General features: G+C 52.7%; 1 protein-coding gene across 1 annotated transcript; it reads left to right on the top strand.

Moving 5' to 3' along the window:
* The first annotated feature begins 2,820 nt into the window (after positions 1 to 2,820).
* LOC144149278 (uncharacterized) lies at positions 2,821 to 5,917 on the top strand. Its single transcript, XM_077680832.1, has one exon. The coding sequence runs from the start codon at positions 2,957 to 2,959 to the stop codon at positions 4,808 to 4,810; it is 1,854 nt and encodes a 617-aa protein (XP_077536958.1). The 5' UTR covers positions 2,821 to 2,956; the 3' UTR covers positions 4,811 to 5,917.
* Positions 5,918 to 15,034: the final 9,117 nt, after the last annotated feature.

Genomic DNA, 15,034 nt, shown 5'->3' with positions numbered 1-15,034 from the left:
CATTAAGTCATTCATTCCTCATTCCCGAAACCGCCGCGCCCTCTGCGTTCAACACATCTGGCGTCGCTGGCGCCTGGAACCCTTACAAGCGTCAACACGGGTTCGCCACACCGTAAATTTTTCCTCGCTGCTCTTGCTGACGTCACGAATCCTGCATGTAAAGGTGGGCTCCTCGATTATCAGTCCCGGATCGTCCGCGGACATCCCGAGACGGGAGCCGGCGCTCGATTTTCCCATGTAATTCTATGGGACTTCCAGTTCGAACGCAGTCTCCGGACTGGCCGCGGACCTTCCAGGACTGGTAAATCGAAGAGGCCCGGTATTGGCGGTCCTCATTCTAGCGTTTGTCCTTAAATGTACACTAAAGGGTGGGAACAAGTTGGCTTGTATCAATGGATTACGGGGCTGAGATTATAAGTACACCGTCCTCACAACCAGAAGTTGTTTAATAAGGGACAAAACGCCAGAAACGTGAAAACAGGTGTCGTCGCCTCGTAAGTTTCTGGGTACTGCGTTTTGTGGCGTCACAAAAGTTGTGAACGGCGAGAGCTCACTGGAGAAGCATCTATAGATGTTTTCCTCGAAAAAAGCAGTTCCTAGGTGGTTGAGCACGTGAAACAAATTTAAATCAAAACTTTCCGTTAGCTTGTCTAATATACAGCTCTTATACATTGCGAGACAGGCTGCTTCTCTCACGGTTCATATAGTCGGCCATCATGCTTTCAGTTTCGTTTGGAAAAACATTGGTATACGCAATTAGCGTATACCAATTGGTATACGCAATATGATGGAGTGACTTAGTGAGGCGTGCTCCCCACAAACGGAGCGTGATGGGAATTCTGATGGGTGGGCGTGCTGGAAGCGGGCTCTGCTTGGGAAAGCGTCAGTTTGCAGGAGCCGTCATTGTGGCGCTGATAATGTTATTGCATTATACTGTGTATTACGGAGCGAACCCATGGTTATAGCGTCGGTTGGCATGCAGGTCGCGCTTCGCTTTTTTTTTACTTCACGCGCGAAAACTAGCCGTTTGTGATCCCAGCTGGGGACGAGTTTTGCAGGGAAGCTGTTTACCTCTACCCAAACGATGTGGTGAAGTGATGCTCCACCACATCATTTGGGTAGAGGTAAACAGCTTTGCTGCAACACCGGGAGCCCCGCTGTCTAGATGACTGAGTGAACAGCTCAGTGGTGCAATCACCACAACTTTTGGGCAAAACAATTACGCCCACCTCCCCTCGCGGGAACCCTGGAGTGATGCGACGCTGAAGGGGGTTCCATTGTGCGTTTCCGTTGGGTCGATTACTCGAATTGCGTGAGCAATCGTCGGGTAATGCGAGAGAGAGATAGGGAGAGAGCAAGCGTAGCGCGGACGACCGTCGACCGAGAGACCCTGGAGCGCGGCACTCCGCTTATATGCGCAGCGCGCCCGAAGGAGAGGAGACCGCGGAGAGAGAGGGCGCTGCACATGCGCACAGCGCGCTTGCGCCGCCCACCGGCGGAGTGAGAGAGCGCGCTGCACTGCGCGCGCCACAGATGTTGGGGAAGAGGGCGCGCTATCACGGCGAGAGGAGAGGGGGTGAGCGGAGGAGAGACGCAGCTGTGCGGACGCGGACGACAACGCAGGAAGGACAGGGCCGCCGGCAAGAGATGCTCCTCTCAGCGTCGCATCTAATAAAGTTACTATCATCTCCGTGGGCAAAAACGCCAAGGCCTAAGACGCCGAGCGCATGCGTCAGGCGAATCAGGCATACAGCATAGGGCTCACAATTCTTTCAAGAAACCACAAAACAAGCATCGAAGGTTGATAAGGCACCTGTGAACAATGGGACCCCCCACCGTGTGTTCCTGGTAAAGATTATGCTCGCAGAGTATCCTTGAAGGCTAGGCACGACTAGGTGCTGCTACACAAGTTATCTTTGATTCGCATTCGGAACGACATCAGTCCCGCGCAGTCGCAGAGCACGGAGGACAAGCTAAGCCAAGCAGAATTGACCGACTAAAACGATAGGCGGCACCCAATGTCACATAATGCAAACTGACCAATGATCATGGCGGCGGAACGGAACAACAATAGGAGAAAAGAGTGCCGATACTCTGAACCCTTATCTAGTGACACTGGCCGAGCACAAGCGACAAGCCCGCCGATATATTTCATACCCTCCTCCATCACCATTTGTAGTGGTTTACAACAGCTTTGCTGGACATCCACTTACGCAAGACGGGATGGCTACCAATTTTTTTAACACGTGTGGGCATGCCCGAACATCCCAGACCTCCCTCCCAATCCCAACCCTACCACTTCACACTGGGCGGCGGCGCTGACCAGCTCCGACCCCTGCTCCCAGCTTTGGCTGGTGAATAGGGCACGGAAGGCCGGCTACAGCCAGGGAGTCCTAGAGTGAGGACACCCCTCATTGGTCCAGAGTGACTGCACTCAACGGATGGGATAAATAATGTTTTTCCTCCTCTTTCTCCTCCTCCTCCTCCTCTTTCGAAAAGACAAAAGCCTGTTCATTGCACGGGGCGGCCGTCGATGATGATGATCTGATGTTGGTCTCGCCTCAGCAGCAGCATTCTGTTGGCGGGTAGCCAAAACACTTATATTGGGGAAACCCCGACACTACAATTCATTCATTCATTCATTCATTCATTCATTCATTCAGTTCGTCAGCCACGAGTTCATTCAAACAGCGCATTTCACCCTGCCATCGTGTGACGCCATTGTATTCACTCGTCGTCTTCACTTATCGTGGCGCACGCCCGTCTACAGCCTCGTGATCGCGGCGCCTGCGCAGGCACCTTCTTTCACGCAGCTTCGCCAGGCTTCGCTTCGAAGCGAATCGGCGTAAATATCCCCGCTATCAGCCGCTGCGCTCTTTTTGTTTTCACATCTGAAGGGCACGGCAGTACGATTCCAGTCCGTCTTCAGAGCACTGTTGACGCTTTGCAAGCTGCTATGGTACCCTCGAAGGAAGACTACACCAAACTGCCGGACGAAGTGTGGCTCAACATACTCATCTACCTGGACGTTCGCTCGATTCTGGCCGTGGAACAGACCAACACCCGGTTCGAGAGTATCGTGTACGACCGCGTCGTCACCAACGACGTCCGCTGCAGCCCAAACTTGAGCCGGGAATCTCTGCGAGCATTTTTCTCGGGTCAGCGGACGCCCCTCATCAAGCGGCTGAGTTTGGACAATTGCATCATGGCGGGCCCGGACGATATTTTGCACGCGGCCGGTCTCTGCTCCAACCTGACCTGGCTGTCGTGCGTCGGCTGCGAAGTAAACCCTTCTGGCCTGTTCTCACTGCTCGGCTCGTCGCGATGCCTGGTGGAGGTCGAGTGGTCACTGTACCAGGAAGACCGCTACTCCGACCGCTTGGCGGCCATCGGCGAGTTGCTCGCGAACAATCCCGATTACCGCGTGCACTCGCTGATCCGCATGTACGTCGAGACTGTGGGTGACGTCAACTTGGACCTGCTCACTTCTATGGTGAACCGCTGCAGTGGTCTGAGCCACTTTCACGTGCACAGCGTGCAGAGTGAACACTGCGCGTCCATCAAACGCTGGTCCGATGTCTGGAAGGATCACCTCTGGCGGCTCGAATCGTTTACCTACTGCCTGGAGGAGCCACCCAGCCGCCAGCTGATGGGACCCTACGCGCGGTTCGCGCACAAGAATGTGGCCTTCCGGGTCGCCGCATCCCTTCTCGGCAACGTCGTGCTCTCCACTCAGCCGGCCGACACGGTCAACTGCCTCTTCCTAAGCGACGTCATGGAACGCTTTGCGGCTGTCTCGACACTTCGGCAGCTCGTCCTGGCCATCAAGGAGCCCAACAGCCGCAGCGCCAGGGACCTCGACGCCGCGGCGCATCTGGACTGCTGGTCCCAGATGCGCTCCCTGAGCTTAACCCTGGTCCCGCCGAACAGTGTGTGCCAACTTCCGCGTGCGGGGTTTGCGTTCAATGGCCCGCTTCGCAGCTTTCTCGCGGCCTGTGGTTCACTCACGGAGCTTAACCTGACATCCTTTCATTTCACGGCCGACGTCGACGGCGGCGGCATTGTGGGAGCCACGCTCCCCAAGCTTCGGGCGTTGGCCATCACCCCGTGCGGCCTCAACTTCGAAGGCTCCGTTGAGTGCCTCGCTGCCGGCTGTGCCCGCCTCGAAGAGCTGGACGTGCGCGTGTGCCGAGACGACGCGAGCGCTTTTTGCAAGGCGTGCGAGCTGCCGCTGGACATCCGCGAGAGCGGCCTGGCGGCGCTGCGGAGCCAGCTGAAGCGGTTCAGCCTCTGCGACGTCCAGCGAGTGGCATCGCTGGATTTTCTCAAAGCGTGCCAGCTACAGGAGCTTCGCATCTTCACGCTCTCTTGGGCGGACGACCAGAGTTGCCAGGCCATAGGGGACGTGCTCTGTGCCAGTCCCAACCTGCGCTCCTTCGCGTACGAACACAACAGGCTGGACCTGAGCGACAAGCAGTTCCGCCGGGACTTGATGCGTGCCAAGCACCTTCGCGTCCTGACGATGTACTCCGAGTTGCGCACGCAGGACAGTGTGGTCCGGTCGCTGGTCAGGGAGCTGACGTCCAACATGCCCCGCCTGGAAGTCCTCCACCTGCACTACACGGCCCTGACCGGAACCGAAGTTCCCCTCACCTGGCTCGCCCGAGAACGCGGCCCGGGGGTGAACGCGCTCACTCGAGGCGCCACGGTTACCAACAAGCCGTGCATGTTCTGCTCCAAGTCTACCTTCATCGGGCTCGCCAGACCGCGCAACCGCGGTGGCTCTTGTTTCTTAGATGGCGCCCGTTGAGCGTATGCCTTCGCGCCTTATTTTGGCGGGAAAGGTCGCTGATTGCAAGAGGTAGTTGCTTAAAGAAACTAGGACGTTCGACTAGGACGTCCGCGGCCCAGCTGGTTGTGGTCCTCACTGAGTTTGGGCCTCGGCCAGCTCTCAGCCAACCGCATTGAAAACGCAAGAATTGGTAGTACAAATTATAAACATTCTCTAAAATACCATTGTCGTATCTGGCTCGTGTTTGTAATTTGGCTTAAAGGAGCACTGACACGAAAATTTTATGTTACACTTTTATTGCTTTTATCGATGCTTAATGGTCTGGCGAACCTGAAACAGCACTTCAAATACTTTAGCGCGCGATAGTTAATTACATTGAACGGCCTGAAAATCGTTTGTTTCAAATTCCCGCGCTTTCATCCCGAACGGCGCATATGACAGCCTCCCGGTTTGACATCACCGCTTTGTGCGGACGTCACCGACGCCCGCTTGAGAGGGTGTTGCGCCCGCTCGCCGCTCGTGAGGCCGCGCGCGTGAAGTGACGTCACGAGTTTTTGGCGGGCGCTGTCGCGTCACTTCTTTTCCTCTCCTGGAGTGATGTCACGCTGATGTCCATTTGCTGAGTGCCGCTCCGCGCGCTGCTCTGTCGGCGCGATAAATGCGATGCAATTGAACTATGTTCTTCGCGTCGCAGGCCGCTCATATTTCAGCCAGGGTATTCTGTTGAGTGAAGGAAGCGAACTGTGCAATAATATTAACGCCGAAAATTGGTGTCAGTGCTCCTTTAACTGACTCCCCTTTGCGTGAAGCGATGTTGATGCACTATACATATAAGCTGCCCCATTAAAAAAGTGTTCACTTCGAATTCGTGTTATTATTATCCGTGGTGGCTCAGTGGCGTAAGAGTTGTTCTGCAGGGCCCAAGGTCATGGGTTCGATCCTCAGTATGCGCAGAAAGTTCCGCGGTTAGCGTGCGGACTGCCAAATTCACAAAACGAAAGAGGCGAGCTAGAGGGCGCGCGTGAATGTTAGTATCATTATATGCGCGATGAAAATGGGCATGCATTCCTGGATATTACCCTTGCAGCATACGTACAGATACATGCGCCAATAGACACTCGTCGAGACACACGCATTGATCGTCGAATTTTTCTCCAAAAGAACCTTTGTTCGTCTTCAAAGCGGAGATACACCCAAATAAAGCACGCCAACAATTTTCAGGGGAAGGCCTTAACTGCCCCATTCTGCGGAAAACGTGGTCGTCGTCGTCCAGTCAAAAGAACTACCGCCGCTGTAAAGTGTGCATAAAAAAACAAATGTGTGATGCGATAAGATTTTAACCGGGGTGTTCACAGTAGCGGCCAGAATTGACACTGCGCTATCACCTCACTTTTTTTTTGTCGACCACACGCTGCCAGCGCTATTACAAAAGTTGTTGCTGGTGTTCCTTTCTTCGTCTCACTAAGGGTATGTATGGCCAGGGATCGAAAGCATGTGCCCGCTTCGACAAAACCAAAGTGCTCCAGCGACAGACAAGATGACGGGAAAACTGCTGAGGCCGCGCAAATACCACATGGTGACGCATGAGTAAGCATGTCTTTGATAGCACCGTCCTCTAAATTTAAACGGGTGCGACACATGTGATGTCACCTAGCAACACATTACTAAAAACATATTTCACCACTAAATATGCAACTACTTAAAACTGGCTCTGGCAGTCGGTATCCTATTTTCGCTATCATCCAAACCTTTGCTCGACTATACGGCTGGTTCTAGATTCAGTTGGGTAGCACGAAGGTTTCGGCTACAAACTTGCCATGCCTGGCTGCGCAGAGATACGCAGAAAATTATTCCAGGATAGAAACATCGAAATAAATGCGGTAAAAGCCTAAAAGAAAGCTAAGTGGGTGACCAGCTCGAGCTGATATTCCGGGCAAAACTGGCCGCGCGCACGTGCCCACGACCTCCTGGACCGCGGGGATGCCTCCCGCAAGAGAGCAACGGCTCAGCCATCTCCGTTTCAGCTCAAGCAGTACGTTTACACCACCACCACCACCACTGACATTCATTTACTTGTGGCGTAACGGGACATATAACTGATGTTCCTTACGTTCAACAAGAAAAAAATATCCGGGAATGCAGATTTAGGGACACAAAATTAGGGCATTTCCTTCTAATTTATATTAGCGCAGCTCTTATTTTTGTCGCCTTCTGCAAAGGTTCAGTTCTTGTCCCAAACGTGCGAAAACGGACGGAACTTTTCCTGAAGTCTGTTTTCAGATTACCGTTAATTAATCACGGGAAGGCCAAGCGACCAAAAAAATGGCAAGAGTGGAGGGGGGGCGGGTAGGAATAGCCGATCTGTATAAAGGATGAGCCCATGGAGGCCTTAGAAAGGATCCCTGCAGTCATCAGAGCCTACGGGCTAGGGTGATCATCATGTCCTACGAGAGCTATTACGACCGGGGTAGGCCACATCTTACACTAATCTTGACACCCCTCCGTAGGCCAAGCCACCAAAATGCCCTGAGAAAATTTAGGCCACATCTTACACTAATCTTGACACCCCTCCGTAGGCCAAGCCACCAAAATGCCCTGAGAAAATTAGGGTCTTCGAATGGTGGTCGTCCCGACAGGCATCGGGAGGGATAGTGTTGGTGAAGGTATACGGCGGTGGAGCTGGGCAGCGTTAGGCTAGGCCCATTAGGTAAGAAGAAAGGCTGGCGTTCGTGAAAAAAGAAAAAGAGCAGTAGCTCTGCTCGACTATGCCACGATATACGTAGCGTGAGCTAAGGTTCAGCTGGTTATTTTTAGGTTTCCTGGTTGTCTAGAATTAGCTGATTATCATGTTACTGCTGCTAAAACGATTTCCAATCCAATCCAGTCCAGTCCAGTCCAGTCACTGCTCCTCGCGCATGCACAGCATGGCTCTTCAGGAGCCACGCGAAACGGCTGTCAAGCTGCTCCGGCGCAGCGTCAGACTTGGTTAGTGCACAATGGAGGCGCACAGCTGGGCACGCGCCGGCGTCAGTGCGTCTGCCACGGCTATAACGTCACTCTTCTAGAATGCGCAGACCAGCGAATGTGCAGACCCAATTCTCCTCACACCCGTACTCCAATGGAAATCCAATCCAATCCAATCCAACTCAATCCAATGCAATGCTCCGCGCGCCTGCGCAGCACGACCCTTCAAGGTCCATGCGAAACGGCTCAACCTCGGCCAGTGTATCTTACTCTACTTTCTCAGGGCTAATTGAAGTGTTTTTTTCCCGAACAATATGGCGGGAACATACCAGTTCGTTGGTGAGCAACTTGCGCGACCAATGAGTAGGGGTGGGTGAGGTCGAAGGAAGTGGCGGAAATGCACGTGCATGCGTCACGGGTACGAGTGCAGCCCCTGTGGCTTTAGTGCCAGCCGAAAGTCGTGTTGTCGAAAGTTTTCTGCGAGGAGGCATTTCCAGCGACGGTATTGCGGCAGCCCCTTCAAGTGCGACACGCCGATTGGTCAGCACCGCCAAATTTGTTGGGAATGGCGTGAGACTGGGTGTAGCATCGACTTTTCGTTTGTGCACGGTCGTTGTAGCAATCGCCGAATGCTGTCGTCAAACCCAGCTTTCCGGCTCCACGGCCGGGCCGGGGCTGATAGAGCGGCACGGCCGCACTTAGTGCGCACTCGCCGCTTCTCAAGTCCAGCCGTGCCGGCTCACCGGCCTAAAGCTAAAGTCCCTTCATTTGCTTTAAAAAGCGCCGATCGAGAGACTTTAGTCCGGCCGTGTGCCGGCTCACGTCTAGTTCAGCCATCAGCCACCAGGGGCTGGGCTCGTGAACTACCTTTACTCTATGGACAGCGCTCTTTTCAGCATGATTAGAGAAAAATTCCGAAATGTTCTGCGACGTATTTTTTATCACGCTGTCTTGGGAATGAACACTACTCGTATGTTGCTTACATATACTAGTTTCACTAGGTTCCTGAGAGGTCTATTTTGCGGGAAAGCTTCTGTCGTCCCCGGAACAGGCATGCTGCTCATTCGGTGGAGGCTTTGCCTCGTCATTGTATCAGCCCGGGATTCAAATCAGATGCCTTTTTTAAAGGCAATAGTCTTTCTTGGGTTACTCAAACGCGAAAATTGTCCATCCGTCTGTCTGTTTCCCCCTCGATTCAACCGCGCTGCTAATAGTTAATATTATTTTGTTAATAAGACATTTATAGTCAAACCCGGATATATCGAACTCGCAAAAAACGGTCATTAGTTCGATATATCGTATAATTCGATATATAATGTTTAAAGAATTTGACAATGCACAGAACGTACAGTCTTTGTCAAAATTTTGTGGGCCACGGCGACCGTGGCCGGAGCAGACGCGCGGCCGAGCAGGGGCGCTGTGCTTGCCACTGCCGGCTGGTTGCGCGGCTAAAGAGAGTGAGGAGAACTTTCGCGCTTCCTGTCGTAGTATGGCTGGCGCGATAAGTGCAGCAGGGCCGGTTTCTCAGAGCACGCGCACTTCGCTTCAGCGCAGGCACTTTGCGCAGCACTTGTCGCTCCAGATAGCCAACAAAACCAAGAGCAAAAGCTCCCCTCGCTCTCTTTAGCCACGCAACCAGCCGACAGCGGCAAGCGCAGCGCCCCTGCTCGGCCGCGCGCCTGCTCCGGCCATGGTCGCCGTGGCCCACAAAATTTTGACAAAGACTGTACCTCATCACTAACTGTTGTTTACTTGCAAGATACATGCTCCGCGGGCACACTAGCGCGAGAAATAGTCTCCGATCTTCTTTTGCTTCATCATTTTCGAAGCATTGTTGAGCACACACTTTTCAACATTGTCAAGTGACTCGAAAAAGCTGAGCCCACAGCCTTCTATTGCCGCGCAGTGGCGGCGAAGAACGCTCAGCGCGTGAAGAGCATCGGAACATGGGGGCGGGGCGGAACTCGTCGAGTCCTCACAGTTGAACACAGATGAACAAGGCGTACCGATGCGTCGTCAACCGCGAAAACACGAAAAGGGAAGCATGCGTAGAAGCGAGGGGAGAGAGAGCCCGCCGCGCGAGACCAACACCACCTAGACTGTCTAGGTGGTGTTGGCGAGACTGGCGAGACAGCGGGAGAGTGTGGTCCAACCACTATTTCCAGGGGGTGGCTGTCAGAGCGAGCGAGAGCGCGAGCGCTTGGGCTAAGTGACTTTTCAAACTGGGGGAGGAGGCGTAGGCAGCTCGCCCAGCTGCCGCGCGGGAAAGCCAACTTCGGGGGCAATCTTGCGCTGCCGAAGTTCGATATATAGGTTGCGGCTGCCTTTTTTGTTCGATGTAGCCGTACTTTTTGCTATATATTCTCCCGGTAACATTATAGTGCACAATAATTGTTCGATATATGGGATAATTCGATCTAAACGGGTTCGATATAGTCGGGTTTTACTGTATAGGTAAAACATTGTCAGTCTAATAAATCTAGAAAGATGTTCCGTATTCATAAAGATTGTTCAACAAAAAGATAGCTTATTTGAGGAAAATTGGTGTTTGCAGCGTTATCTTAATTAAAAGTACCTAAATGTATGCTCGATTTTGCAAGAGCAAATTAAAATAAACACGTGAAAAAAAAATGCAAGCACGAAATATAAATCTGCCGCCCGGACCTCGCGCTCGTGGCTCGGGCGCAGTGTCCAAACAATCCCAACAGACGGCGCGAACATCAGAGCACCCTAAACGCGGGAAAATTGAACACCGCGAACCTCCAATGGGTGGACCGAGACAGGAGGGGAACAGCGTGCGATGCGGGAGGATGAGACAGGAGAGGCAGTTGTGTGGCAATAGCGGCAGAAGACTATCGCCTTTCGACGACATTTGCAGCGAAGCGAGCAGGTGCGCGGCAAATTTTATTGTGTGTAAGTGTCCTACGGGCGCGTTGAATAATATATGGATAATGTGCGGCTAAAGGGAAGCGGTGGTGGGCGTTGTCGGTGTTGCTTGCCTTCAGAGCGCCCGTCACAAATTCGCTGCACCTGGCAACGCAGCGACGGCAGGGTCGATTCATCATCACCAGCCTATCTGCGCCCATTGCAGGGCAAAGTCCTCTCCCATTAATCTCCAATTATCCTGATCCTGTGCTAACTGCGACTAATTTACCCCTGCGAACTTCTTGACCTCATCTGCCCACCTAACCTTCTACCGCCCCCTGCAACGCTTCCCTTCTCTAAGGATCCACTCTGTTACCAACGGTTATCCTGCCTTCCCATTACATATGCCCTGCCCACTTCCATTTCTTGTTCTTAATTTCTACTAATATATCCTTAACACGCGTTTATTCCCTGACCCACTCCGCTTTTTTCTTGTCCCTGAATGTTACACCTACCATCTTCCGTTCCATTGCCCGCTGAGTCGTCCTCAATTTAAGTTGAACCCTCTCAGTGAGCCTCCAAGTTTCTGCCCCGTAGGTGAGTACCGCTAAGATGCAGCTGTCATACACTTTCGTCTTCAGGGACAATGGTAGGCTGCCATTCATTATCTGATCCGCACTCGCGGGTCGATTCGCGCTCGGTCAAACCGCCCGCGGCACACGTGCCCCAACTTTGTGGGATACGGCGCCGCGGAGTCGCCTCTCCTTTCTCTCGAATGGATCCCTGGCTACCCAAGGATAGACGGTAATGAACGAGCTCACGCTCTGGCCCGCGACGCTCATTTCCCGGGCAGCCCTCAGCCGTGGCCTGAAGAATACAATCCAAAAGAGGATAGAGCAATGCATCACAAAAGTATGTCACGAAGACATACATCAGATAGGCGCAGACATTGACGCTGAGCTGTGATCTCTTTCTCCACTACATACAAAAGTCACCAGGCCTTCCGCAATGTCAGGAACGCGGTGGCTACCCGGGCAAAGAACACACATGTTGGCACTGTGTATGGGCGACCTGGTTTCCACATTTCTTTTCACCATCCCATTCCCCCTCATTATCCCTACTCATGGTCTAGCTGTGCCGCTCCCCACGAAAACCTACGGGCCGCAATTTGGTCCCTCTTGGCTGCCCACATTGAAACTCTTTGTGCAGCTCTGCCAAGCCCACTACCGTCGGAGGACCGTGAAACACCCGCTGCCTCCGAGGACTGATAACTTCGCTGCTTGGACTTGAGCCACTAGAGCTGCCGATTAAGTTTGCTTTTTTTTTCTCTTTTCCCTTCGCGACGGCTGGGTCGAATCATGCCTCGGACGAACGGCCCGCGACAGACACGCAATGACACGCCTGGACACGGCGCCGCTGAGTCGCCTTCCCTTTCCCGTCGCGGCGGCTTTGGCTGACGCAACCGCTTCGCCTCCATTCGTCGGATTCAAACTTTGACCAGTAAGAGTCCTGATTGAAGGGATTCGAACTGCTCGCGGCACCAGCGGACCCACGGGGGTATAAAACAACTCGGAAGCATGAGCAAGCGCAGCACTTTTCGGAGGCACCGAGTTGAGACGTGCTATCGCCTTTGTGCGAGCCACGTGACGATCTTGTTACACTTGCACATAATATTCCGGACCACGCGAGCGCGTGGCAAAAGTCACCGATGCGCACTCTGGAGGCCTGGCGTCTGTTGTCGAGACCGGCGCGGTGCGCATGCGCGTCTTTTTTGTAGGGTAAGCTACACTGGCTGAGGTTGAGCAGTTTCGCGTGGACCTTGAAGGGCCGTGCTGCGCAAGCGCGAGGAGCATTGGATTGGATTGGATTTGGATTGTATTAATTTGGATTGTATTGGATTGGATTGGAACTCCAATTCAATTGGAGTACGGGTGTGTAAAAATGGCCCTCTCCTGGGGTACGTCACACGGCGGCCGTGACGTCACGGCGAGCGCACGCGCTGGGTGTGGCCGGGAGTGTGGTTGGCAAAACATTCGAACCGGCGCGCGGCGCGTAGGCAGTGAGGCTGCATTAGACGCGCGGAAAAGTGGAGTTTTTGTTTATGTGTTGGCTTTTCTGATGCCGGTGGGCTGCTGTGCTTTCGGCTGCGCAAATAGTGCGAGCAAAATCAGCGGCATCATACACTTCCGCGTCCCCAAAGAGGTGAATTCGGCGGGTATTGTGGATACGCGCAATGCGCCGAAAAGGCTGGCAGCCAAAGGCGCGTGGTCTGCTCTTACTCATAGCAACATTTCCCATTCTCGAACTTCTGTTGTTCTTCAAAGCGCAGTCATACCGTCTACATTGGCAGTCTGCGCTGATTAGTGCCATGAAACGATGCTGTTTGTCAATAATCTGCTATCATGCAGCGCCAGCAGAAAGTTGGCCCACTGAAAGAGTGCCGTGGGTAAGGGGAAGAGGGAAATTTTTTTTTGCTGCGAAATATTGCCATGTTTTGACGAGGTAGAGTACTGTACTAAAAAGACAATGAATGCCTAACCTGCTTAGGCGACACGAAATAAATATTTCAACGAGCGATCCGCGATAGCCGTCTGCGGGCCACCATTTCAACCACGACAACTTTGGTAATATATGGGGGAACTGTTCCAAGACGAACGAAATTTATTGCTTGTAAGTGAAATAAATTTTTACCTTGATCAGGGTGCGGCAAAACAGAGATGCTTGCCGTACTCACATGTAGTATCGTGCCTTCGCCGCGAGATGGGCCGCTCACGCGTCTCGAAAAAACTCGAAAAATCTGTTTTCCCTAAGCGAACGTACTCAGTAAGTGTACTCTTTTGTTGCGGCCTCCCGACGCTGGCGTATGCAGCAGGACGTACAACGACACTAACTTTAACCATCATGAAATAATGACTACCGATAATTATTTCAGTGCCCCTCTGCTATGTTTAACTCGCAATGACGATGAACCGTTTCGCGATTTCACTGCAGGGGAAAAGGTAACAAAACAATCGCTCACTTACGTGGAGCACATCATCACGATATTTTTATTGGAACAATTTTAGGCTTTTGCTACCCGCCGCGGTGGCTCAGTGGCTAAGGCGTTGCGCTGCTGAGCACGAGGTCGCGGGTTCGATTCCCGGCCGCGGCGGCCGCTTTTCTGATGGAGGCGAAAAGCAAAAACGCCAGTGTGTACGAGATTTCGGCGCACGATAAAGATCCCCAGGTGGTCAAAATTAATCCGGAGCCCTTCACTACGGCGCGCCTCATCGCCTGCGTTGCGTCGGAGCGTAAACCCCACAATCAATCATTTAGGCTTCTGCTTATATTTGTTTCATTGCTGCATATTTCACTTTTTAATCCTTTCATGCTTTACCTTTCCTTTTTCCCCTCGACATGAAATTGTGCGTACGGAGCTGTCTCCGGGCGACGCAAAGAGACCAAGAACAGGGAGCGTATAAGCTGCCCGAGTCACCGCGCTCAGCGCATGCGCGGTGTTCCTGTAAACGCGTTATATGCTTCCGTGGAGCAGGTGTTGCAGCAGCTTGGTTTTTCTCCCAGAAGATATTTCCCAGCAAGTTTCAACAGTAACCATTCAGCATAACCTATTTTAAATCCATTTTAATCTTTGCCCGCCCGCGAAGGCCCAGAGCGGTCCAGCATGACATCATCTGTCGGGGCTCCCGTGACGTAGCCGACGCGCTGCGACACCGCGTGTGCACGTCATGGTTTTGGGACCGACGTCATGCTACCCGGGTGACAAGGGATGGTGAAAACCTCGGCCGGTCTGGGCGCGCGCGCGAGACATCACGGGTGCCCTCTTGTCGACGGCGGCCACTCGGCGTTTGTTATGTCGAAACCAAAACCGACATGAATAAACGACGCCATAAATGCTAGACCTACCTAACCATTTTAGCATCCACTTATGGTGAATCCATGGATCTTCTCATAACATTCTTTGCACTTGTTGGACTGTGATTGAGACACAGCCACTGCCTCCCTGCCCACTCACAGCTTTGCTATGCGCACCTAAAGCCAAACGGTCTACTGGTGTTTTGTTTACTTCTGGGCTTGTTTGGTGGCCGATTTTAAGCAAGCAGAGTGCCAGGGTCGCGAGTGTAAGTATTGGTATCAATTTGTTCTTTTAAATTCCTTCCACTGCCAATTCGAATATGTTATACTTACCGTAGTGGTCTCCGACTACACACGGTTTCATACTCCTATTTTATTTGTTTCCGAGGACGTCAGCCTCCCAGGCACACGCAAATGGTGACGTCGCCAAACCCATACCTTCTACAATAACCTCGTATGCATAACATTGTATGAGAATGCCCCACAACCCACTCTAAACCTTACACTGAACATTGGCCGACTAGCTTGTGGATTGAAAACTAGGAACACCTGGCCAATTGG

This window comes from Haemaphysalis longicornis, unplaced genomic scaffold, assembly GCF_048455015.1.
Source record: "Haemaphysalis longicornis isolate Haplotype H1 unplaced genomic scaffold, Haemaphysalis longicornis Haplotype H1 scaffold_8, whole genome shotgun sequence".
In the NCBI taxonomy this organism is placed as follows: domain Eukaryota; kingdom Metazoa; phylum Arthropoda; class Arachnida; order Ixodida; family Ixodidae; genus Haemaphysalis; species Haemaphysalis longicornis.
Note: the sequence above shows the minus strand (reverse complement) of the source record. Positions and strands in the feature narration are given on the sequence as shown.